Source organism: Euprymna scolopes, chromosome 7, assembly GCF_053919585.1.
Source record: "Euprymna scolopes isolate OS-2025 chromosome 7, ASM5391958v1, whole genome shotgun sequence".
In the NCBI taxonomy this organism is placed as follows: Eukaryota; Metazoa; Mollusca; class Cephalopoda; order Sepiida; family Sepiolidae; genus Euprymna; species Euprymna scolopes.
In genome coordinates, this window is record NC_136488.1 from 147197950 (window position 1) to 147223003 (window position 25054).

General features: G+C 33.4%; 1 protein-coding gene across 1 annotated transcript in view; it reads left to right on the top strand.

Moving 5' to 3' along the window:
• LOC145280038 (RING finger protein 11-like) overlaps positions 1 to 21962 on the top strand; it is a 202648-nt gene extending 180686 nt beyond the window's left edge. Inside the window, exon 3 of the mRNA XM_080131703.1 lies at positions 20988 to 21962. Coding sequence (XP_079987829.1) covers positions 20988 to 21162 — 175 coding nt within the window. The 3' untranslated portion in view covers positions 21163 to 21962. The remainder of the gene's footprint in view (positions 1 to 20987) is intronic.
• Positions 21963 to 25054: the final 3092 nt, after the last annotated feature.

Below are 25054 nucleotides of genomic sequence, written 5' to 3' on the forward strand. Positions count from 1 at the left end.
ACTTGGTCGTTTACTGTCTTAGATGTGCTACCATAGATGGTAGTGTCATCAGCAAAAATGTCTACGAATGATGTAAGGATGTGATTTGGAAGATCATTAATGTAGATCAGGAAAAGAGTTGGGCCCAGGATCGACCCCTGAGGGACTCCAGCATTTATACTGTGAGCTTCTGATTTTTGCCCATCAACTACTACTCTTATGAACCTATCAGAGAGAAATGATTTAATAATTGAGAAGACATTTCCAGCAATACCATAGCTGGAGATTTTGTGGGGGGTTTTTATCTCCCCATCGTACTAAAAAAAAAAAAGAAAGAAAAGATCTTCACTGTTCTGAAATAAGGTGCTTTTACTTTGAAGAGGAGGTAATCCCCGAAATATCAGAACTTTTACATGTTTTCCATTACTTTATAGTTATTGAACTATTTATCAAAGACAAAGCAGTAAACTCTAAAAAGAAAATTATTCCATAATATCTCATTGTGATCTTATTTTCCATCCATTCTTTGAACTGGTGTTCATACCTTCGTATTATCATAGTCTTCTAAAAATCTTTTTATACACTACACACAATGCTTCAAGCAAAGTACAGCATTCTCTTAAAGAAAAGATATTTTTCCTAATGATTAAGTTTTAAAATGGGTGACCATTTGGGAATTCCAGGTACTATATGTGCTTTCCACTTATCTCAGAATTGTTTCCAGTCATCTAGCACTTCTCCTTGCCACTGGACTCAAACAGTGTGGTATGGTTGGAAATTACGCAACCCTTGCCTCACAATTACTTGTGTAGGTACCCTTACAGGGGTAGCCATTGTTTCTTGAGACTGAACGGAGGTATCGATCGATCACCATTGAAGTCTCTTGTTCTGTACACATCTCCCGATGTTGTCCGGGTTTAATAGCCAAAAAAGGAAACACACTGTAACATGGCTAACATTTTAAAATATAATGTAAACGTAATAATATGAAGCAAATATTCATAAATTAGTTTTATTCTTGTACTAGCAGGCCGCCCGGCGTTGCCCGGTTGTAAAATATGCATAAATATTATATTTTAATTGATGCATATTTCTTATTATAGTCAGTTCCCAATTGATTATCATCCAATATATAGCAATAATTTCAAAAGTTATGAAAAAAAGATGACTTGGGGTACCATCCACTCAAATCGAAACCAGAATGTTTAGCACTCCAGGTTTAGTCATTATTTATCTTTCCAGTGTCATTACCCTCTAAGCTATGGGCAGATGAATACAAAAAGTTAAAAATTAAGTGATCTTGAGTTATGAAGGTTTAATTTCGAGTATGCACAAAAGAAATAATGGATGTAATTTTTATTCAACTTTTCATGCCAAGGTCAACTGTTTTGTTTTCAGTTTTGGCCCCTGAAAAGTAATTTTTCTCAGCTAAAAACTAAATCAAAATTGTGCTACAGGTTCAAATATTAAATTTCAACTCTGCAGACCAAATATTCAAAGAGAGGTTTTTTAGAGACTTTTCACACACGCACCAACAAGATCACTTATATATCATTGGCAGGACTCTGATACGAGTATACATTTTTGTTCATTAAGATTGAGTCAGCCCCAGCTACAAAGTGTTTTAGGTGATTCACGAGGCACAACTTTGTGTCGCACATGCTTCAGATGTCACAATTTGCTACAGTAAACATGTGCTGACATGCAGGTTTAGGAAGGCATCTTGCAGCAGGCTGTTGGTACACCATTACGTGGAGTATTGACTTATTGCCTACCCGCTAGGTGAGTTTATTCAGGGGTGCATCTCCCCCAATGAATTGAACATGCCCCCAGATACCAACCTGAAAATTTCTCCGATTTGGAATGGTACATACAGCACCTAGCCTTCCCAAATGGTCATCCATCTGGTACTGACCAGGCTCATCATTGTTTGATATATTTCTGTGTGCTAGAACGTTTTCATCTTAAATTCTACACAATTATGCAGAATGTAGAAACTATGCATAAATAGAATTCCGCATAATAGTGAAATGAAACCAATCATGTCATAAGAAATCATAAAAAAATGAATAATTGATTAATTAACGTTTATTTTTCAAACAAATATTCAAATTAGTTAACCTTCATGTAGTCGTAGTCGCTCGTATGTCCATGACTAAATATATTAAGAAACTTGTTATGTTTAAATAGAAAAAGTAGAATCTGGCCTTCAGACTGAAATCCGAGTGTAGTATCTGTCTAATGCTACACTTAGGTTGATTTCTCCTTAGCCAATGTAGGGGGGGAAACCCTTCTATATTAACGCAATTTTTATTTTTGCCTACTGCCCGAGTGCCCCTTTTTGGGGAGCTGGTTTACCTCCACATTAAAAACAACCTTGTGTCACATATTGCTATTGTGGGGAAGCAATTATATACCAGTAGAAATAGTAGGCTTTTAATATCAATGTCAGAGGGGAAAAAAAAATCTCAACTTTCTAGGTATATAGGTTTCATAATTTTTGAGATGAGGATTAATTATTTGGACTACTGTTCTCATGTTGGGTGGATTGAAGATGAGAACCGTGTTCTGATTAATCCAAATCCTCAATCTCCTGTAGACTTTAATCGGTTTTTGTTTCTATTAATATATTTCCTTATTGATTACTTGCTGTACTATCTGGTGTTGCCCGGGTGTATTTTTACTAGTGATGGGACGATTGCAATATTTTGACAGATTCTAATACAATTACCGATTCTGATACTTTTAAAATCCCTAAATATTTAGCTATAGAGTTGTTTTTTGTTTTGTTTTCATTTTCTGATCCTCACAGAAACCCATATAATATGCGCATATATTTTTTGCAAGCGTAAGAATACACTTATGAGAAGTAATCTATGGATTAGCGTTGGGTCGATTAATCATAATCGGTAATCGGCAAAAATCGGAATTTGGGGGGGGGTATCAGAATAAAAAAATTTGTGCCTATTTTCCGATGCCAAAAATGATTCCTCTAATTATCTTTTTTTTTTTTTTCATTTGATTTTGTTTAAAACAAAATCTTCCACTGCTGGTAGAAATAATAAAATAATAAAAATTTATTGATTTTAAACAACCAGTAAAACTAAAATTTAAAGATTGCCCTCCACAAGTATGTTTCTACACTTGAGAAAATATCTGAAGATTAAACATGTGCTTTTTACAGTAATTGGGGGGGGGGGGCGGATAACAACTTTATAGTTAAATATTTAGTGATTTATAAAGAATTGGAATCGGTAATTGTATCGGAATCTGGAAAAATATTGTAATCGTCCCATCATTAATATGAATATTAGTTTTACTGGTAGCTTAAAATCAATGAATAGTTATCGTTTTATCATTAGTAGCAACAATAATGAATTACGTTTTAAATAAAAACTCCTCGACCTAGCATTTGCAGGCAATATGAACTGGAACAAATGTATCGAGTATATTGCAAAAGCTGCTGCAAAGAAGATCGGTGAAGAATGAATCTATACAGAATTAAGAGCTAAAGGTAGATTCTTCTCGTTCCGTCAGCCATGGAAAAGTTTTAAATAAATAATTCATATTTTATTCTTAGTTAATGACGTCTGTAGTGATGATTAAACCTTCAACCTCAAGACGACTGTCACTGAAAACTGATTAAACCTAACACCGTTATCCATTGCGCTACATGGCCATGTGGTTCACATAAAGGAGGAGGGCTCACGACCTCTTGACCTTTCAGTCTAATTACTTTTATTTATCAATCTGACTACTCCTCATCCCAATTATAAAAAAGTGCCAATAGGTTACCTTCCCTTGTCTATTGTGTTAATAAATTACCTCCCCTGTTTGCTAAAAGAACCCTATTTGATAGGGCAAGATAATGCTCTAATCGCTAGGGACTTAATTTGGCGGGATACAAGTGAAAAGCTCTCTTCTGTCGTCTTTAAATGTCTTGGTCTGGCTAAGATACATTTACTGGATTATTCTGACGAGATGTTTAAAAGAACTTTCTTTTTATTTTTTTATGGAAATTGTTCCAGACAAGGCATGACGCCACTTGATGTAAGGAGCTATAAACAAGTGAGTTGCAATACTGCCGAACGTTTATATATGCTGTCATTCTAAATGGATATATAATGCCATGCCATGCCAGTGGTATTTCATCTAGGCGAGTTGAACCAGTTTCCTGTGAAGGAGTAAATTGTCAAGGGTTTATGAAATTCACAAGCTGTCCCCAGTTGCATATATATCCCAATCAGGGGAGATGACGATATTATGTTTTTGCAGTTCTTGCAAGAAGTTGTCAATGTCCTCCTACATACAGCACCTGGTACTCTCAAATGGTAACCCATTTGGTACTGACCAGGCCCAAAGTTGTTTAACGTCAGTGATTTAAGGAGAACCAGTAGGTCAATGTGATTATGCTCTATACTACGACGTAGACATATAAACACAATATCAGATATGGTAGTTTTTTGATTAATCTGCAAAAGCAGTTTGTTTGTAAAACATTTGTTGCATTATAATTTCAATAGATAAATCATTTATCTATATCTTTATGACCGTTATCTATGTACACGTGTTTTGCTGTACTATGGCTCATCAGTATAGCTTGCTGGTTTTAGGGTTTGAACCCCAAACCATAGGTACTATGATCGAGTGCATATATCGTTACGCAATGGGCCCCAGCTGAAATTATATACTATTCTTATCGCTTTTAAAATTATGCCGATTTAAAAAAAAAATAATTAAATATTTGGTCGTCTTGTTCCTAGGAAACCAGGAAAGCAGTTTTCCCTTAAAAAAGGTTGCCCATATTTTTTTAAAACAATCACCTACATACATGTGTTTCGCCGTACTAAAGCTCATCCACGTAGCTTAACTGTTCTAGGGCTCGAATCTTAAATCATAAGTACTATGATCGAGTGTATATACCGTTACAGTTCATTTTCAGCTTGTCTTTCCAACATTCTGTAAAAAAGAATTAGCAAATCACTTTATATTGTAAACAATTGATGCACTTAATTTTGAAGCAAATCACTTTATATTGCAAACAATTAATACATTTAAGTTTGGAGCAAATCAATTTATATTGTAAACAATTAATACACTTAATTTTGAAACAAATCACTTTATATTGCAAACAATTAATACACTTAATTTTGAAGCAAATCACTTTATATTGCAAACAATTAATACACTTAATTTTTAAGCAAATCACTTTATATTGAAAACAATTAATACACTTAATTTTTAAGCAAATCACTTTATATTGCAAACAATTAATACACTTAATTTTGAAGCAAATCACTTTATATTGCAAACAATTAATACACTTAATTTTGAAGCAAATAACTTACTTTTATTTATAAATTTGTTATCGGGAGTTAATTTCTTTTCCCATATATATATATATATATATATATATATATATATATATATATATATATATATATATAGAGAGAGAGAGAGAGAGAGCTCTTAACTGTCATTTCAGAAAGATTTTCTTCCATGAAAATCTACGATACCAAAGTAAATGAGAAAAAGTATAATTTAGAGAAATTCGGGTCTCAGAACTTTCTAGAAAGAGCGAGAGGGTTTTGGAATAATTAATACTGAATGGCGTTTTCTATAAAATGGGTTTTTGTGCTAACCCGGCAGGTGTTGGTTTGTCGTTGTAATAAGTTCAACCTCAGCTCTGGCGTAATTCCGTGATTTCATGTTTATAAATCCAATTAAAAAAATCCTCTTTAAAACCTACTGTTAACAAAAAGTAACTTTTTTGGAAATACTTCTCTGATCAAAGATGCCATGAATTTAAAATTTTGAGATTTCGTTACGTGAATAATTAAAGTACTCAACATACTTTTTTTACAAAAGAATAACCACTTATCAAGTCGAGGCCCGGAGGCCACTCGAGGATAAGACTTAATGAGTGTACAGTAGTCAATGGGACAATATCGTAGTAATCGTTAGTAGTGGAAATTTTGTAAATTGGATTACTGAGGAGACGGCTTATGAAGAACTTGTTTACATTGGAGTTGAAGACAATCATATTCTATTCAGCTGGTAAACAGAGCAGTTTTCCACAGGCGTGCAGTTCTAAGAAAGAAGCTTTGTTCGTGGAATCTACGTTTAGGTTTAGGCACAGATGAAGAGTGTGGTAAATTATTGATAGTGGTTGCATCTAGACGAGTGTTTTTCCGTGAAAGTTTGGCATGGAGGGGGGGGTAACCATAGATTGGAACTAAGGCGAGCACTTGTCATAAAAATAGTTCCTTCTCTTAATGGTCTCATTTACCTCTCTGCCATTAGGTTTGTTCATCTTTAGCTTAAGTAAAAGTATTTTTACTTGTTTTTCATTTATTAAATGTTGTGTGTGTGTGTACGCGCGTTATATAAAGATTATTATTGAAATTCATTCTCGTTTAATTATATTGTTACATTTATAACCATGTAACAATTTCTCATCCCAACATCTGATCTCTGGTTCTCATAATAAAGTTCTCAGACCCAAAGACTCATAGGATCAAAATAGGCGCTTCTTTCCATTTTTTTTATTTTATTTTTTATTATTTTTTTTTTTTAGCTATCCTGAGACCGGAAACTACTTTGTCACTGGTTATATTCTCAGCTAGGATAATATGCATTACTACATCTGAATAGAGCGTTTGCTTATGGCTTCAAAAAGTTACCCTTTTATTTTACTAGTGCAGAGAGTGATCCGGACGTAAATAATAACGTTATTATTTAAAAAGCCATTCTTAGCATGGGGAAGGGAGGGTGTTTTGTACCTATTCTATACTTCAACCATACAATTGAATAAAAAAACATGTCATAAAACTTAAAACTTGGAAATACGATTTAAAAAATAGCGCGGATCACTCTCTGCACTAGCACACCGTTTATTAACCAAGTTCAATGTTGCTTAACTTGGGTGGTTTCAGAAGAGAATCGCTGTTTCAACACAATTCGGCTACTAGATTAGTAGTTATATAATATCTTATTTATTCAACCGTCACATGTCTGTTTTTGTACATTACATCATCAAAATCCTATGTGAACAGCTTGTACACACATATAGTTTTATATATGTAAACAGTACAAAGCCGAAATGAACTGAATATGTACATATATTACTTTGACAGGCACAAAAACCACAACCATGTGTGTTTATACTAAAATGCATTGTCATATTACTAGCATTGACCTACATTTTTTTTTTTATATATATATATATTATTGACTAGTCCTCAATTTGACTCGATCTTCTGTGTAATAAAACAATAGCTTATTAGATGGGTGTATATATATATATATATATATATATATATATATATATATATATATGACACATTCCACCACCTATTAAAACTTTTATTATTTAGCTATCAGGGAGACCCGACGTTGCCCGGGATTGAATGAAGAGTAACATATGTTCCACACTTCCAATACTTTTATTGCCATCGAAATCAGTGAAATCACCCGTTTCTCAATCAAATTGATTGATTGATTGCCTGCTTTAGTCAGGGACCCACCACGGTGCACCGAAAGGAAGTTTCACATGCCTCCCCACAATGACTTAGTCCATAATAAATTGTTGTCTACATTGCACTGTAGAAAACCTGATTTTATGAAATTATTTTTATATGGTGGTTTGAATTTAAGTTTAAAATGCAAAAGTCGAGTATCATGATTTAATTGCATTCTAAACTGAAACCTTCATTTCAAACGCGCCCCTGTTTTATCAAAGAACTTACTGTTGATTTTATATCCTGGACCATTCTGCTTGTGCGGTGATAAAACTTCCCAAAAGCACCTGCGATGTTAGGCTGTATAAAGGTGTTAAATTTGGTTAAAATCGAACTGTTTCTTTAATTGGATTTTTGTTATTATTGATTTTTGATACTTATCAGAAGCATTCCGATACAAAACCTATCCAAGAACACTCTCAGACACATGAAGTACATTTGTGTGAAATTTCAAAAACACTTGCGGGTACTTACAGGAAGAGCATATGAAGGTTGCCAACATCCTAAGTGAAAGAGATTTTATGGAATGAACTAGATTTGATCTTGGAACACCTAGATTGTCAGTCCATGCCATTAACCACTTGACCACTGTCACTTCCCATCAGGCCACTGAGGCAGGTTATGAAGAGATACATCTTCTGGATGCCCGGAGCTAACTCAGTGAAGTGTTTTCTCATAAATCTCTTAGTCCTACTGACTTGACTAATAACTAAAGTGACCCCCCATACCTGGAACTAGATTAAGTCTCTCATTTGCCCTCACCCTTTTTAACTGCTATATTTTATTTGGACTGATTGTCTTTTAATTGTGTACACATGACTTGTGCCATTTTATGAATAGGGCTAGGACAACAGCATATTATTTTCATTGTTTTGACTCTCGAATGTGTATCCGTTGATATCTTATATGCTTTTGTATAGAGTGATGTGGTTCTCAGTTGATTAACTGTGTCTGTGGCGGATATATACTCGAGAGTCAAAATAATGAAAAGAATATGCTGTTGTCATAGCTTTAGTTATAAGCTTCAACTGAGGGTCCACGCCTAGAGTTCATGTCATATCTCTAGAGAAAAGTGAAACCTAAAATAGGATTACATTAATTGAGGGTGGGATTGGGTGGGAGGTCTTTCCTTTAAACAGATTATTTAAATGGCCCGACGTTGCCCGGGATTGAATGAAGACTAACATGTTCCACACTTCCAATACTTTTATTGCCATCGAAATCAGTGAAATCATCCGTTTTTCAATCAAATTGATTGATTGCCTGCTCTAGTCAGGGACTCACCACGGTGCACCGGAAGGAATTTTCACATGCCTTCCCACAATGACTTCGTCCACACACAATACATTGTTGTCTACATTGCACTGTAGAGAACAATTTAATCAATTATCGTTAATAATTTTTACTTGAACTTTCCAAATGATCTCAATTGAATCCTAAGCAACATATCAAAATTTTGTGTCTTTAAGAGAGAGAGAGAGAGGTGGGGGGAGACAACTCTTTAATTCCATGCCATTTAATATTTTTCTTATTTTATGTAGTTAAATCCTTTTGGGTTTCTTTCTTCTACTCATAATTGTATCTAACCATGCAGGTAATGTCAATCTTAGACAATTATATTGTAACAGCAGTTCTGATTAGATAGTCATGAAAAAGAAGGACACATTTGCCCTGTGAAGTTGGTTGGTTATTTTTGTTTTACGGCATATCAACCCTTTTCGGGTTATTTAATGCCGAATCCAAAGATTTTGAAGAAAAATTTTTTAATAGAATATATTTGTTGTTTTCAAGTCAGTTTCTATTCAACCCATAGTTGGGACCCTAACAGGTACTACCACTCCGGGTCAGAGTGGACCTGGGAGCAATGGTAATTAATGGGTGGCTCCACACTCCCCAAAGCCCGCAAGCTGGGGCCTCACCACTGGATATAGTTTAAGGTCATATCCAGGACCATCCCTGTGAAGAGAATCCTGTCAAATTATTCTATAAATCTTTCAATATCCAGTAACTTGATGTGTTCACGTTATGCGGACGTTTCTACCCCAGTTGTAAATGATAGATACATCTCCATTTGCTTAACAGGTCTTTGGTGAGCTTTCAGAATCATTAATTCTCTTCAGAGAATTAATTATCTGGGCTGGAACCATCAGCTGACATTTGAACAAATGTAATGTGAAACAAACAGATATCTTTATAAAAAAATATATAATTTATTTATTCATTTCGAATGAACATAAAAACTTGAAAGTCGGCTGAGCTGAGGAGGGGCTGCATCGTCAACAGAGTCAAAATTCCAACTGGTAAAATCTTTTCTCTCATGGTGATAAAAATGAGAGGGAGGAAAAGAAAGAGAAAGATGAATACATATCAAAAAAGAAAGAGCAGAAAAAAAAAACTTAATTCGCAAGTCCCAGGCGACAAATTTATTTGGTTCAGCCTTCCTGGCTTTTAACAAACCCTGGAATTTATAAACATCTGTCAAACTCAGCCAGGGTCAAATCTGATTAACAACACACGTTTTGTCATCAAGCTGTCTCCGCCCTGCTTCTGTGGTACCAGTATTCAAGAATTCTGGCAAAAGAACTGACCCATTAAATTATCGCCCCATTAGCCTCCTCCCACTTTTTGCCAAAATATTTGAGTCCATAATTAACCATGCTCTAGTCTATCACCTTACAGATGCTTCTGACTGACCAACAATATGGATTTAGACAAGCCCATTCCACAGCAGACATCCTAACTGTAATCTCTGAACGTATATACCATTCACTGGACAAAGCGGGGGAGGGCAGAGCGGTAGCTCTAGATATATCTAAGGCTTTTGACAGGGTATGGCATGACGGTTTCCTCAGGAAAATTAGATCATATGGTATCACTGGTAGAATACTTAACATAATTAAATCCTTCTTAGATAAGGGAAAAATCCAGGTTGTCCTCGACGGTCGTACATCTAAACAATATGATATAAATGCGGGAGTTCCCCAGAGGTCTATCCTTGGACCTCTACTGTTCCTGATATTCATAAATGACCTCCCTGACAAAATTTCCTCTGAGATGGATATATATGCTGATGGCACCACACTCTATGGCAGACACGACAGGAAAACAAATGGACACATATCTAAAGAAATGGCAGAAACACTAGAGGATGACCTCCAATCTGTAGTGGAATGGGGACAAAAATGGATGGTCACATTCAATGCCGCCAAGACTAAACTAGTTTCATTCAATAATTACAAGAAACCTTCTCTACCACCTATAGCAATGGCCAACGACTCTTTATCTGAGAGTACGTCTTTCAAGCTCCTTGGCCTAACGTTCACAGGAAACATGAGCTGGAACAATTACATCGAGGGCATTGCCAGGGCCGCTGCAAGGAAGGTGGGCTCTCTCTACCGAGTTAGAAAACTACTAACACCCGAAAGTATCCTGTACCTCTATAAGGCAACCATTCGCCCATGTATGGAGTATTGCTGTCATATTTGGGCTGGTGCATCGGTTACTAGTCTCTCGCTCCTTGACAAGGTTCAAAAGAGAGTCGCAAATCTGATAGACCCTGAACTGGCAACTAAGCTTCAGCCTCTGTCCCATCGACGAAACGTTGCATCCCTCTGCCTGTTCTACAAGTATTTTAATGGTGAATGCTCTAACGAACTGCAAGCACTTGTGCCCCCACGACATGGACACCCTCGACAGACCCGACAGGCTGCAAAATCCCACCCCCACACTGTAGAGATCCCTAGATGTAAAAGATCTTTCTACTCCAGTAGTTTCTTCCCCAGAACCGCTAGACTTTGGAATTCCATTCCAGGTCCCTGCTTCCCCAACTGTACTGACGTGCAGAAGTTCAAGTGCAACGTGAACCAACATCTTGCTGCCCAAATCCCTACATAGTACCCTAGTAGTTGTTGCCCCTGATAGTAGCCCCTACACCAAAGTGGCAATGTGCCTTGTTTGGGGTGAAAATAAAATAAAAAAATAAATAAATAAAATAAAATAAAAAAATAAAATAAAAAAAATAAATAAATAAATAAATAAAATAAAAAAAAAATAACACCTTTCTGATTCTATGTGTCTGCCCACGAGCACCATAAAAGTCAGGCACAACCCCCCCCCCCCCCCCGCAAAAAAAATATGGAGAACTCCAGCTAATATACTTAAAGAATATAAGAATCTATTACTCTCCACTTATAACAGCATTACTTCCAGTTGTTGTTTTTTTTCTTCTTATGCCAGGTTAGGAGAAATGCAATTAAGAATTATGAAACCTTTGCTTCACTATAAACTCATCATCACAGAGATACCTTTTCTCAAAACACGGGAGGCCAACAAATGTTTTTGCTATTTTTATTTTAGAATGTTCTTATTTATAATTAGTAATTAAACTAATTAATCATTTGTTTTGTTTTTTAAATCCAACATCATTTACTCAAACTAATCATTAATAAAGTCAATCAACCTTCATTAATATTTGTTGAAGTTGCCATGGTTTTTGTATATTAATGAACTGACTTCATTAGTTATTTTACAAGATTCATTCACCATTTTCTTTTTATTGGAATTTAATGCGAGCTTTTGTGCAAGACTGTGGGGTTAGTAGCCCAGATACTCAGTATACTAGTAATATATATATATATATAATCTGGTAGGCTTGACAAATACTTTACTCGGGCCAAATCACCATGAAAAAAATAGTTTGTTTCAAAGTTGATTTCAAAAAAATTTTTTAAAAAGCAACTTACGAAATGAAAAACAAATTGAATATTCTTCGATTTCTTTCTCATTTCGTGAGTCATTGATAATTTGTTTGGATTTTTAAAAGCCTTTTAAAAGGCAGATATACTGCAAGGAAACTATGGTACGTTTCTGGATTACATGACATATACTTCTCATATAAATATTTTGTATTTTTAGCTCTCATTTGCAATCAACCACTTCATTGATTTTTTTTTCAACACATCTTGATGGCATATATATATATATATATATATATATATATATATATGTGTGTGTGTGTGTCCATTTCCCCTATTTCATGAACTCATAGTGCTTGTGCCTCCTCAACATACACCCGCGACTAACCTGATAAACAGCATAATCCCACCCCTTTACTGTTCAGGTCCCTAGATGTTGGAAAGTCTTCTATTCTAATAGTTTCTTCCTTCGGACTGCTAGATTTTGGAATTTCCTCCCTGTTTCCTGCTTCCCTGACTGTACTAAACTGCAAAAGTTTAAATATAATGTGAACAAACATCTCGCTGTTCGACTCCCCACGGAAAAAGAGTATATATAAAAAACAACTTCATCTCAACACGTGATCTTAATGGACTAACCCACATTACTATCCAACGCAATTTCCATCCAGCGATTCTAAATAATTAAAACATCCGTATTATTAACTTGCAATATTTATTACATACACAAAGAAATGGCTTTTAACAAACTAAATAGAATGTTTAATTTGCATAATGATTTTTAAAAGTAGGTTAAAACAGAAAATTATTGATTTCTAATTTTTTTGTTCTTACAAAATATGAAATGTTTATATTTTCTAACTATAATATATTGTATGTTTGCTTATTGTATGGTGATAATAGCGTATAACGCATATTCTGTTTTCAAATATAGATTATAGGTTATTCTCTGCATGGCGCATTGATGTGTAATATTATTTATTACTTCTAGGGCTACCTGGCATCGCCTAGAGTCGTAACTTCCATAAAAAGTAAAAGTAAAGCAAACGCACACGATAAATGTCTCCAATCTTGCAAAAGTGTCATGCTCTACTAGTATTGTTTAATTTTCGATTTTTGAACGATTATCAAGGGTTTTCATACAATGGTCATGACAGCTATGATTTTTTTTTTTTTTTTGTAACTAAACACAGTGGACATGTGATTTAAAAAAATTTTTTTTTACTTGCGTTCACCCCTAACAAGGCATATCGCCATTTGGACGTAAGGGGCTACTATTTGGAACCATGCCTAGGAAAAATTAACAAGATGTTGGTTTACATTACATTTAAACTTCTGCATATCAGTACAGTCAGGGAAGCAGGTAGCAGGAAGGGAATTCTAAAGTCTAGCTGTTCAAGAGAAGAAACTATTAGAGTAGAAAGCTTTTTGGCATTTAGGGACTTTAACAGTGAAGGGGGGAGATTTTGTTGCTAAGCGGATTTGTCAGGGATATGTACGTCAAGAGGGAACAAGTGCAACAAGTTCATCAGGGCACATTCCATTAAATTATTTATAAAACAGGAACAGAGGTGCAACATCGCAGTGATGGGACAGGGGTTGGAGCTTAGTTGACAAAATCGGATCTGTTAGATTGAAAACTCTTTATAGAGGGAGAGGCTAGTAGTAGATGCACCAGCCCAGACGTGGCAACAATACTCCATGCATGGGTGAATGGTGGCCTTGTAGAGGTACAGGATACTCTCAGGTGTGAGTAGTCTGCTAGCTCGATAGAGGGAACCCACCGTCTTTGCAGCAGTTTTTGCAATGTCCTCAATGTATTTGTTCCAGTTCATATTGCTCGCAAATATTAGGCCGAGGCATTTGAAGAAAGAATTCTCAGGTAGGATGTTATTTTTTATGGATATAAACAGTTGGAGAGGTGTGTTGTAATTGTTAAAGGAGAACAACTTAGTCTTACTAGCATTAAATGTTACCATCTATTTGCAGTCTTATTCCACTACAGTCTGGAGGTCATTTTCTAATGATTCTGCCATTGTCTTAGATTTCTTCCCTCGTGCTTGTAGTGTTGTATCATCAGCAAATATACCCATCTCGGACACAACATTATCAGGGAGGTCGTTTATGAATATCAGGAATAATGGTCCAAGCATCAACTCCTGAAGCACTCCCGCATTAATATTATGCTGCTTGGATGTACGTCCATCAATGACAACCTGGATCGTCCTATTGTCTAAGAAGGATCTAATTATATTTAGTATACATTCAGTTATACCATACAATTTAATTTTCATTAGCCATGCCAGACTTTGTCAAAGGCCTTGAATATATCAAGGGTTACAGCCCTGGCTTTGCCCACCTTATCTAGTACATGGTAAATGCGTTCAGAGATGACTGTTAAAATATCTGCAGTAGAACGACATTGCCTAAATCCATATTGTTTGTCAGAGAGAAGATTTGCTTTTGCAAGATGGTGGATTAGTGCTTGATTAATTAAGGTCTCAAAGATTTTAGTGTAGAGGGAGGGGGAGACTAATAGTGATAATTGAGAGGGTCGGTCCTTTCACCAGAATTTTTGTACACTGGTACCATAGAGGTCATCTTCCAGCTATTAGAGAAGCAAGATTCAGTAAGTCATTTATTGTAGAATCGGAAAGTAGGGGGGGGGCTAGCTCAACTGAGCATGTCTTAATTAGCATAGCAGGGATGAGATCAAGCTCACACACTTTGGAGGTGTCTAAGTTTTTTATGATATCACGGACATGAGAAGGGGTGATTTTCCATCATCTAGTGTGACTTAAGTCCACATAGGGAAGTTTGGGAGGGAGTTGTTTGTTGGCACTAAGGTGGAGTTAGAAGTGAATCGCCGGGCAAGCAATTCCACCTTCTCCTTTGCTGTGCACGCAACCTTCTGGTTGTTGGATAGTAGAGGAATTACGGATTGCTCTTTATTCACTACACTATTATAAATTTTCCAGAAATCACGAGTTCCTATCTTTTGCGATTCTATGCATTCCCTGGTTATTTCAGCACGCTTTCTTTTGGCTGTCGCTATTTTTCTTTTACAATGATTTCTAGCATCTACGAATTTTTACCTATTATGTATTTGCCCTGTGACGTACAAACCGGTGGAATGCATGCTGTCTTTATGCAATGGTAGCTGCACAATCTATAGTATACCATGGCGGTGAGTGGGGCTTGCTATAAAACTTCCGTGTGGGAACATGTGCTTCAATGTTCGCTTTTCACCATTCAGTTGTCTTATTGGTCAACTGTTCAGCAGGAAGAGAGAAGATATCGGTCCATTGGACATATCTCCCTTGTGCATGTACTTTTTTTTTCTTTATGTTTTAGTAAAAACAGCTTTTTCCAATTCTTTTTAAAGAATTATTGAAAACATAAATATAAATTATAAAAAAAAGCTTTTATTTTTATAATTTTGTTATTAAGTGCAAATAAAGACTAATTGTGTTATTTTATCTGTATAATTTTATTAATTTTTATTGTATACTTTTCAATGTCCCAATTTTATTTTATTTTAATCGCTTCAAAATACAAACAGTAAATAACAAAAAAAAAAAAAAAGCGGAGAGACTTTTTTGCCGCTTCACTAGTTTCAGTAGCAGCCACGTGAAAAATTAGGGAAGACATTCCCTGACTATAACCTGAAAGTAGGTACATGCAAAATAAAAAAATAAAAATTATTTTTATTTAAAAGCAGGAACACAGAAAAGAATTAAATTTAAAAATGGTAAAAATTATACAAACGTTCGCGATAGGAATATATGGATGCACAGCTGAGGAAAAAAAAAAAGAAAACTGGAACTCCCTACTTTCCTACAACTACCTGACGTCATTTTCAGACAGCTTTTTGACTTTCTGACATTTTGGGCTTCAGTAGAACGCTTAGACGACTTCATTTGTTTTTGCTTGTGTGAAGCCAGAATCTCTCGCTTTTGGGGGCTAATGGAAGATTCATTTGTTGAATGACTTTTTCTTATATTTTTATGGACTAACAAGGTTTATTATTATTATTATTTTTTTGTTTTTTAAATTCAATATCTTAGGACTTTATTTTACTAATTCTCTTTGAAATAGACCCAGAAAACTAGGGATTTTCACAATGAATATATTTAACTTCAAAATTTAGCTGAACTTGTCAATGTCGCCGTGAAAACATTTTTCATTATAATTTGTTTTTTTGTTTTTGTTTTTCACGTGTACAAATATTTTTTTTTCCATTTGGAAATAAACTTTAGGCTTTAATCTTCCAAATACAATTAAAAAGTAGTCGGAAACCTACAAAAAATAATGAGAAACCGGCTTTCAATATTATGTTCCCCTATCTTTTTTTCGCCATTATTGCCCGAACCTACCTGAAAGTTTTTGATAGAATTTCATTTTCAAATTTCCTTTTAAATAATTATTTTGATGTGACTATTTTTGCTTCAACAGGTAAAGTCAATTGCTTCTGTTTTAAAGTTCATTTTCTATCAATTTAGTTCGCATTTAAGACTGAAATAAGAATAGAAGAAAAAGTCATTCGACAAATTAATCTTCCATTTTCATGAGAAAAATCTTACAAAAGTCTCTAAAGGAAATGGCTATTCACATTAAAGATAAACGTTTGTTGAAACAAACTGGAAATTAAAAAAAGAAAACGAAAATAGACAAACGTTTAGAAATAAGATCATTTAAAGCAGAAGAAAAAAGATGGCAATCGTTTAAAAGAAAGAAAAAACTCTGGAAAATATTTTAAAAAATGTTTTAAAATCTTCTGTTTGTGTACGTTACATTAAACTCTAACCATCTTTAAATTGAAAGAAAAAATCGATATTTTTGTTTGTTTGTAGGATGGGCAGATAAGAAAATAGTTTAATCTGTGAAAAGTACACAAAAGATTGAAAATCATCAATCAATCGACTGAAGAAAGATTGCAGAGAAGTTTATCACTATAAATGAGATTTAAAGCAATACAAAAAAATAAAATAGGTAATTCGGCATATTAACTGATTGTAATCATCTTTTAGTGATGGAAGAAAATGAAAGTATGTATGTATATATACTTTTTATTTGTTTTACGTAAGCATTAATATGTCGCTACGCATTCATGAGTATGTTTCGGTCAGCCAGTTATAAGTAACTAGAGACCTTGTCAGGCGATATAGCTTATACAAAATCAGAGTTTTATTTAATTTAAATTAAATTTTCAGTATTTATGAATGAATAACTGAATATTGTATAAAAAAACAAAAAACTTATAGACTTTAAATCATTTAAAGTCCTTTTACCATTTTTTTTTTTATATTCCATTTTCATTTCAAGGATGAAATACTTTTTATTATACCCATAGGCGAAACTCAATGACCATCTTTACAAGTACTTTAATGGAAGGTACTTTGACAAACTTATAGCACTAGCGCTCCCTCGGTGTAAATACCCCTTGCCAACCTGACAAGTAGCAAAATTCCACCTGTGTCAGACGAACGGATTACACACATAACAGCTGGTTGCAGACTAAGAAATTGTTAATTGACCCAGAGAGGGAAAAACAGGAATGCAACCATATTCTGTTGGCTTTGAAAATATGTCAGTGGTTTGATGTTGAAACGACCGGCAATAAATACTTTTTCTTTCGACAGAAAAAAAAAACACTTGTGTCGAAATTTTCTTTCTTTCTTAGCAAGACTTTTATATACAGCGTGTCCGTGTTAAGATATAGCAACCACTTTGCATAAAATCTCTCTCTACTAGTTCATGTATTGTGTAATGTGTGTTATTTTCCATTAATGTCTTGATATGATTGTCATCGTTAGAGGGTGGTCCTGCCTCAGTGTTCTTCATTATTTAAGGCTAAAATCTCTAGCTCTAAACTTTGCAAACCACTTCTGTACAATTAAAGCATCTCCACCGTACACTGACCATATTATTTTGTAGTTTGCTGGGGCATTTTTTTTCTTCTTCTTTTTATGAAAAGAGAAACGCATCAAGTGCTGTAAATGAGTTTTATACAATCTCCCGTTTTCAAAGAGTTCCAAAAGTAATGATACTAGCAACCAAATCTCCTGCCTTCACGGTCGAGGTCCTCAGATGCCAGAGAGACTTTGGCTCTAATAGTTTTTTCCCTCAAACTGTTAGACTTTGGAATTTCCCTCCTATTTCCTGCTTCCTCAATTGTATTTACATGTAGACGTTTAAATGTAATGTGAACAGACATCTCAAATCCCTACTTAGAATGTCCTTGAAGACATGGTTCCTTCCTCTAATAGTTTCTTCCATGGTACTGTTAGACTTTAGAATTCCCTTCCTATTCCCTGTTTCCTCAACTGTACTAGCATGCAGAAGTTTAAATATAATGTGAACAAACATCTCACTGCTTAACTCCCTACTTAGAATGTCCCTATAGACACGGTTTCTAATTCACAGTAGCTCCTTACGTCTTAGTGATAATTTGTCTTGTTTGGGGTGAATGTGAGTGAAAAAAAAAAGTTACATTATTTTTAACTTTTTTTCTCAAGAAATAGCTTGAAGTATACTCTATCCGAAAATGTAAGTATAAGATGTTTTCTTTCTTTTTCTTTTTCTTTTTTTTAGAGGTAGCGAACTTTAAACTGGCAACTCTATTTTCTTTAATTGCAGATTTGGCAACTATCGGTTATTTTGAATTCAGTTTGGTTGAGAGAATGACACTTGAGCAGCCGTATCTGCTAATCACGTTGCCACGCCGGTTCCTGTCAGATCACCCAAGTTAAGCAACATTGAGCCTGGTCATTACTAATATGGGTGACCAATTTGGCAATTCCAGGCGCTGTATGCAGGAGAACATCGACACCTCCCTGCAAGAATTGCAAAAACCTAACATCGTCATCTCCCCTAACGGAGATATACATGCGACTGGGGACTGTTTCTGAATTTCATACTTCATACATGGAACTTCCTCCTTTGGAGGAAGCTGGTTAAACCCGTATAGGGTTAGAGCTATTTCATATACACACCTGAGCAGTGCTCACAAATTGCAAATGATATGATCAATTTACTGAGGGAAACGATTGATGAACAAATAATTTCACAAAATTGACCTGTCAACTGGCCACCTCGTTCATGTGATTTAACCCCATTAGATTATTTTGTATGGCGATATGTAAAGTCCCATGTCTACATTGATAAACTAGACACAATGGGGCCATTTTGAAGACAACATTCAATATGCTATTGCCGAAATACAGCTTAATATAATTGATAAATTGGACTTCTAAATTACGCCATATATGCACGAGCTATATGCCTAAAATTGTACTTAAATTATCATGCCAAAAAGTAATATTCAGAATAAGCAACATATTTGTATTTTAAAAATATTTTTCTGTGATTTATTTTAATTTAAAGTTCACCACCTAAAAAAAAAACACGTTTATATCTGTCAATAATTTGAAATATAATACAACATGTTGACGCATGAACTACTAAAAATCAACACAAAATTTCTGAACTGCCTAATATTTGTAAAGGCGGTCGCCAAGTTTTGACTATGACTATAATAAAATGGATTTTGTCCTTGAAATGAAATAGTAGGACTGGGAGTAAAGTAATTTAAGCAAACTAAAAACAGTCTATAAGATTTTTGTTTCTTATTATTGCATGTAAATTTTATGCAAATTTATTTAAATAGACTTCATGGCCTGGTGGGAGATGTCCTTTTCTCTTCGCTGCAACCTCTATCTCTCAGAAGAGATGTTGCAAGTTTGTCTCTGCTTTATCGTTATTTTCATGGAAAGTGTTCAACTGAGCTTCAATCTATGGTCCCCCCTTGCCAAACTTTCACAAGAAACACTAGACTAGCTGAAAACACTATCAATAATTTTCCCCACTCTTTATCTGTACCTAAACCTAAACATAGATTCCATGAACAAAGCTTCTTTCTTAGAACTGCACACCTGTGGAATTGTCTTCCGTTTTCCTGCTTTCCAGCTGTCTATAATATGGTTGTCTTCAAGTCCAACGTGAACAAGTTTCTGATGAGCCGTTCCACTTAAGTTAACAAATTTACCGAACTTCCATTACTATCGATTACTATATTGTCCTTTTGACTACTCTACACTCTTTAACCCTTATCCTTGAGTGGCCTATCGGCCTTGATAAGTGGTGACGCCTATGTAAAAAAAAAAAAAAAAAAAAAATTCAACATGTCATTTGGATTCTTTGGACTACTATTCTAATCTTGAATGTTATTTTCACAACATTTCAGTCGATGTAACCCCTGACCTCCTTCAGGTGTATTTTATCAAACACAGGAATCCTTCTGTCAGACTCAAAAATCTTTTTGTCAAACTCTAGGAAATCTGAATGGAATTTCCTGATTTAAACAGAAAGATTCCTGCATTCGACAAGATACACCTAAAGAAGATTGGAGGTTACATCAACCGAAACGTTGTGAACTCTTCTGTTTTGCTGCCTTCCCACTGACTACAATTTGGGAGTCTCCAAGTCCAATGTGAACAAGTTTAAGTAATCCAATTTACCAAATTTCCACTACTAACGATTACTACGATATTGTCCTATTAACTACCGTACACTCATTAAGCCTTATCCTTGAGTGACCTCCAGGCCTTTATAATTCCTTTCCTTTGTTATTTCCTTTGTTAAAAAATTTCCTTTGTTAAAAAAAAAAAAAAAAAAAAACTCAAGATAAGAACAGTAGTCCGAAAAAAATCCAAGTAATACAAATAATTAATCCTCATCTCAAAAATCCAGAAACGTAACTTTATCTACATTATATGTATTATTCTCTTTGCAGGTGTGTGATATGTATGGGAGAATTTATAATTGGTGATGCCCTTCGGTACCTGCCCTGCATGCATACTTATCACAGAGACTGTATTGATGATTGGCTGATGCGATCTTTCACATGCCCATCCTGTATGGAACCTGTCGATGCTGCTTTATTGACAACATATGAAACCAACCAATGAAGAACTGCTGTTGACCGTACTGCCTAGCTAACATTCAAAATTTTTAAAAAACGCAGGCGCCCCCTGATGGCAAGCAAATTGCTTTTTGCCCAGTGCTCTTACTCCTATCAAATTGTATCACTCGCCACGGCTATTACTGCCGATCTTCATTTTTCTTTTCTATAATTTTTGATTTTTGGAGAAAAAAAAATAATGTGGCAATAAATTTTTTTTTTTTTTTTTTTTTTTTTGGTGGAGTGTGAATAAAAATGAACAGGAGAAAGAGTTGGGGGAGAAAAAAAAAAAACGAAAAAAATAAGATTAAATAAAACTAAGAACTATTTTTTTTTTTTTTTTTTCTCCAGCAGGGCACTGAAATCAGACAGGTATGGCCAGAACCAAGGGCAGATAACTGTTACCTGAAAATGAATTTTAATGAATTTTTTTTTTTTTTCTGGCTGCACATAAAAAAACACAAACAACAAAACAGACCATTAAAAAATTCTATAAACATTTTTTTTTTAATAACCAAGTGCAGTGATTAATGTCTTTCATGTGCAGTCTGACTGCTTGCGTATGTATGCGTTGGTGGAGTCGGCCATTGTTCTTTTATTTCCTTGTTCCCTTTATTAAACTGATATTCCTTTGGCCAGTACTCAACCTGTTTAGATGAATGTATGTAAATTATTCAAAGCCTTGTAAAGAAAACAAAAATAACGAATTTGTTTACATTTCCTTTTTACTCCATATTGTTTTAAAAAAAAAAAAAATTTTTTTAATTTTATTTGGAAAAAAGAAAATCTGGCTTTTTTTAAATTGTTTTTTTTTTTTTGTTGTTTTTTTTTTTTTTTTTTAAATATATATAGGTGTTTGGAAAATCGATGGCATAATTTGGGGGTTTTGTTCTATATGCATAAAAAAAAAGCCTCTTTGTGTGAGGAATTACTTATATAATAGCTCTCCACTGCTTGTATAATTTTCTTTGTGGTCTTTCTCTGCGTGATCTTTAGATTGTGCTCATCATATTTATTTAACTGAATTCTGTCTGTTATATTCCTGTTATCTGAAATAAGAAGGGCCAACATTTGCAGGATGCCAACCGATTTATCAAAGGAGCCCCTGCTGATCATGTCGCTAAGATCTTTCTTCTGAACCCTATGACTTTTATATTTGTTTAGTGTCATTCTTTCACGATTTTGTTAGTTTCGGTGGCAACACCAGACCCAGGCTTATTTTACCTGCACCTGCAATCCTGTCACAGTGTTTGTCTATCCCATATGCAGAGATAACATTGCACTATCACACATATTATACATTAGATTTAGATTTTTACAATAAAAACTGTTGATCAGTATTTGTTTCAATAACTCAGAAACTAAGTGTTTCTGGGCCTATATAACTATCCTTTTTTTTTAAATCATAGAACGTAATCTTAAAATTATGCCATCGATTTTTCAAACACTATATATATATATATATATATATATATATATATATATATATATATATATTCTCCAAGCTTAAAAGTATTTTTTCTTTAATAAATGTGAACAAGATTTGACTTGATGCCATCAAGATATTTTGCCAAATCTTTTGGTTCTGTTTCATGATCAGAACTTATACACATAATGTGATATGTTATTTCTAAAAAAAAATAATAATAAATAAGAAAGAAAAAACCTTTCCCATTGATTGTCACAAGAATTCTAGAAAAAAAAATGAAAATGATCTGAAAAAGATTAATTTTATTTTTATTTACTTATATATTTTTTGGATTAAATAAATTTCAGGAATGTTAGAATAAGCAACAACCAAAAGGATACACTTTGCTTTATCGCTACTTTTTTTTTATTATTATTATTTTTTTTTTTTTACGTTCAGTGTAATTATGAGAAAACAATATGTCAGGAGGGGAGAGTATTTACAAAAAAAAAATTTACTAATAGCTTAAAAAATATATAATTTTATTTACAAACACATTTTGACATATACAATATTTTTAATTATAAAAAAGAAGTTATATTTACAAAACTTTTTATTTTGGTAAAATGTATATTAAAAAAAAAACGAAACAAATATTAAAATAAAATGGAAAGGTAGTTTGCTTGAAGCATTACTGGTAAGAAAGTTGTAGCAATGTAGAATACCAAGTTATTAAATTGATTTGATGTGACGTATGAAAAAAAAAACAGACAAACAAATGAAGGTCTCGTTGGTTTTATAAATCTTTGTATATCTATCTATTTTTCAAAATCAGTCACATTAGTAAATATGGACTTACTGTTTAATATAACCGGGATGGTAAATGTTTTTGATATTTCGAGAATAAAATCTTTCTTTTCAAAAAGAAAACAAACCAAGAGAATGCCATAAATAAAAAAGGAAATATTAAAATATTTGTTTAATGTTGTGCAGAGATAGTGTCATACAATTTGAAAATGTTTTTTTTTTTTTTTTTTTTAAATATTGGATTGTATTAAAATAATTTTTATTTTCTTTTATTTTGAATTTTTTGCTATAATTTTTTAAAATTTATCATAAGCAATAAAACAGGAAGTCAAAAGTAAATACAATTAGCGTTACGACAAAATATGTCCTTTTGGGTATTGCTCATTCTGGAGTGTCTAAGCTCTATTTGATCCATTAAAAAATTTTTTTTACAATTTTAGCTTCAAGGCTTGGCTTCATAGACTTTGTGTTCCTGAGAATTACTCTCATCATCTCATATTTTAAATTTTTTATGAATTTTTTCCCAGTAGATGTCACTTTATTTATTTATTTTTTTTTTTTTGCCGTCAGCTTCATCCATAAAAAAGATTCATCTTGCTAGATATATCATCAACTATATTTCCTTTTATTTTTATTAACAAATGTTTGCATTTGATTAAAAAAAAATATATATATACATATAAGAAATAAAAAAAAACAAAAAACAATCCATCAAATTTCTTATTCCATATTCAAATAGATACTCTTAAAGTTTTTTTTTTCTATTTCTTCCTGCCTTCCCTCTCAGCCTTATCTAATTTGTGGAATATTCCGTCTTTTTAAAGATTCTGCATTCTTTTTTGTTATGTTTCTGATAGATAATATTAAAAATCAATTTTTCCATAAGTTTTTTTCTCTTGTATCAACAAAGTAACCAGAATATATCCATGCATGTATATATTGATGCACATGTGTATAATATACATGGTTACATATATATATATATAAAAAAATCCATGTATGTATGCAAACATGAATAATATCTATGTATGTATGCAAACATGTATAATATACTTGTTTATATATATAATATCCATGCATGTGTGCAAACGTTTAATATACATGTTTATATATATAATACCACGTATGTATGCAAACATGTATAATATACATGTTTATATATAATATACATGTATGTATGCAAAAATGTATTATATATAATATATATATGTATATATATATATATATATATATATATATATATATACTATCCATGAATGCATGCAAACATGTATTATGTACATGTTTATATATATATATATATATATATATATATATAATATCCATGTATATATGTAAACATGTATTATATACATACTGTCCATGTATATATGCGAACATGTATAATATATATATATATATATATATATATAAAATTCATGTATGTATGCAAACATGAATATCTATGTATGTATGCAAACATGTATAATATACATGTTTATATATATAATATCCATGCATGTATGCAAACGTTTAATATACATGTTTATATATATAATACCACGTATGTATGCAAACATGTATAATATACATGTTTATATATAATATACATGTATGTATGCAAACATGTATTATATATATATATATATATATATACATACATACACTATCCATGAATGCATGCAAACATGTATTATGTACATGT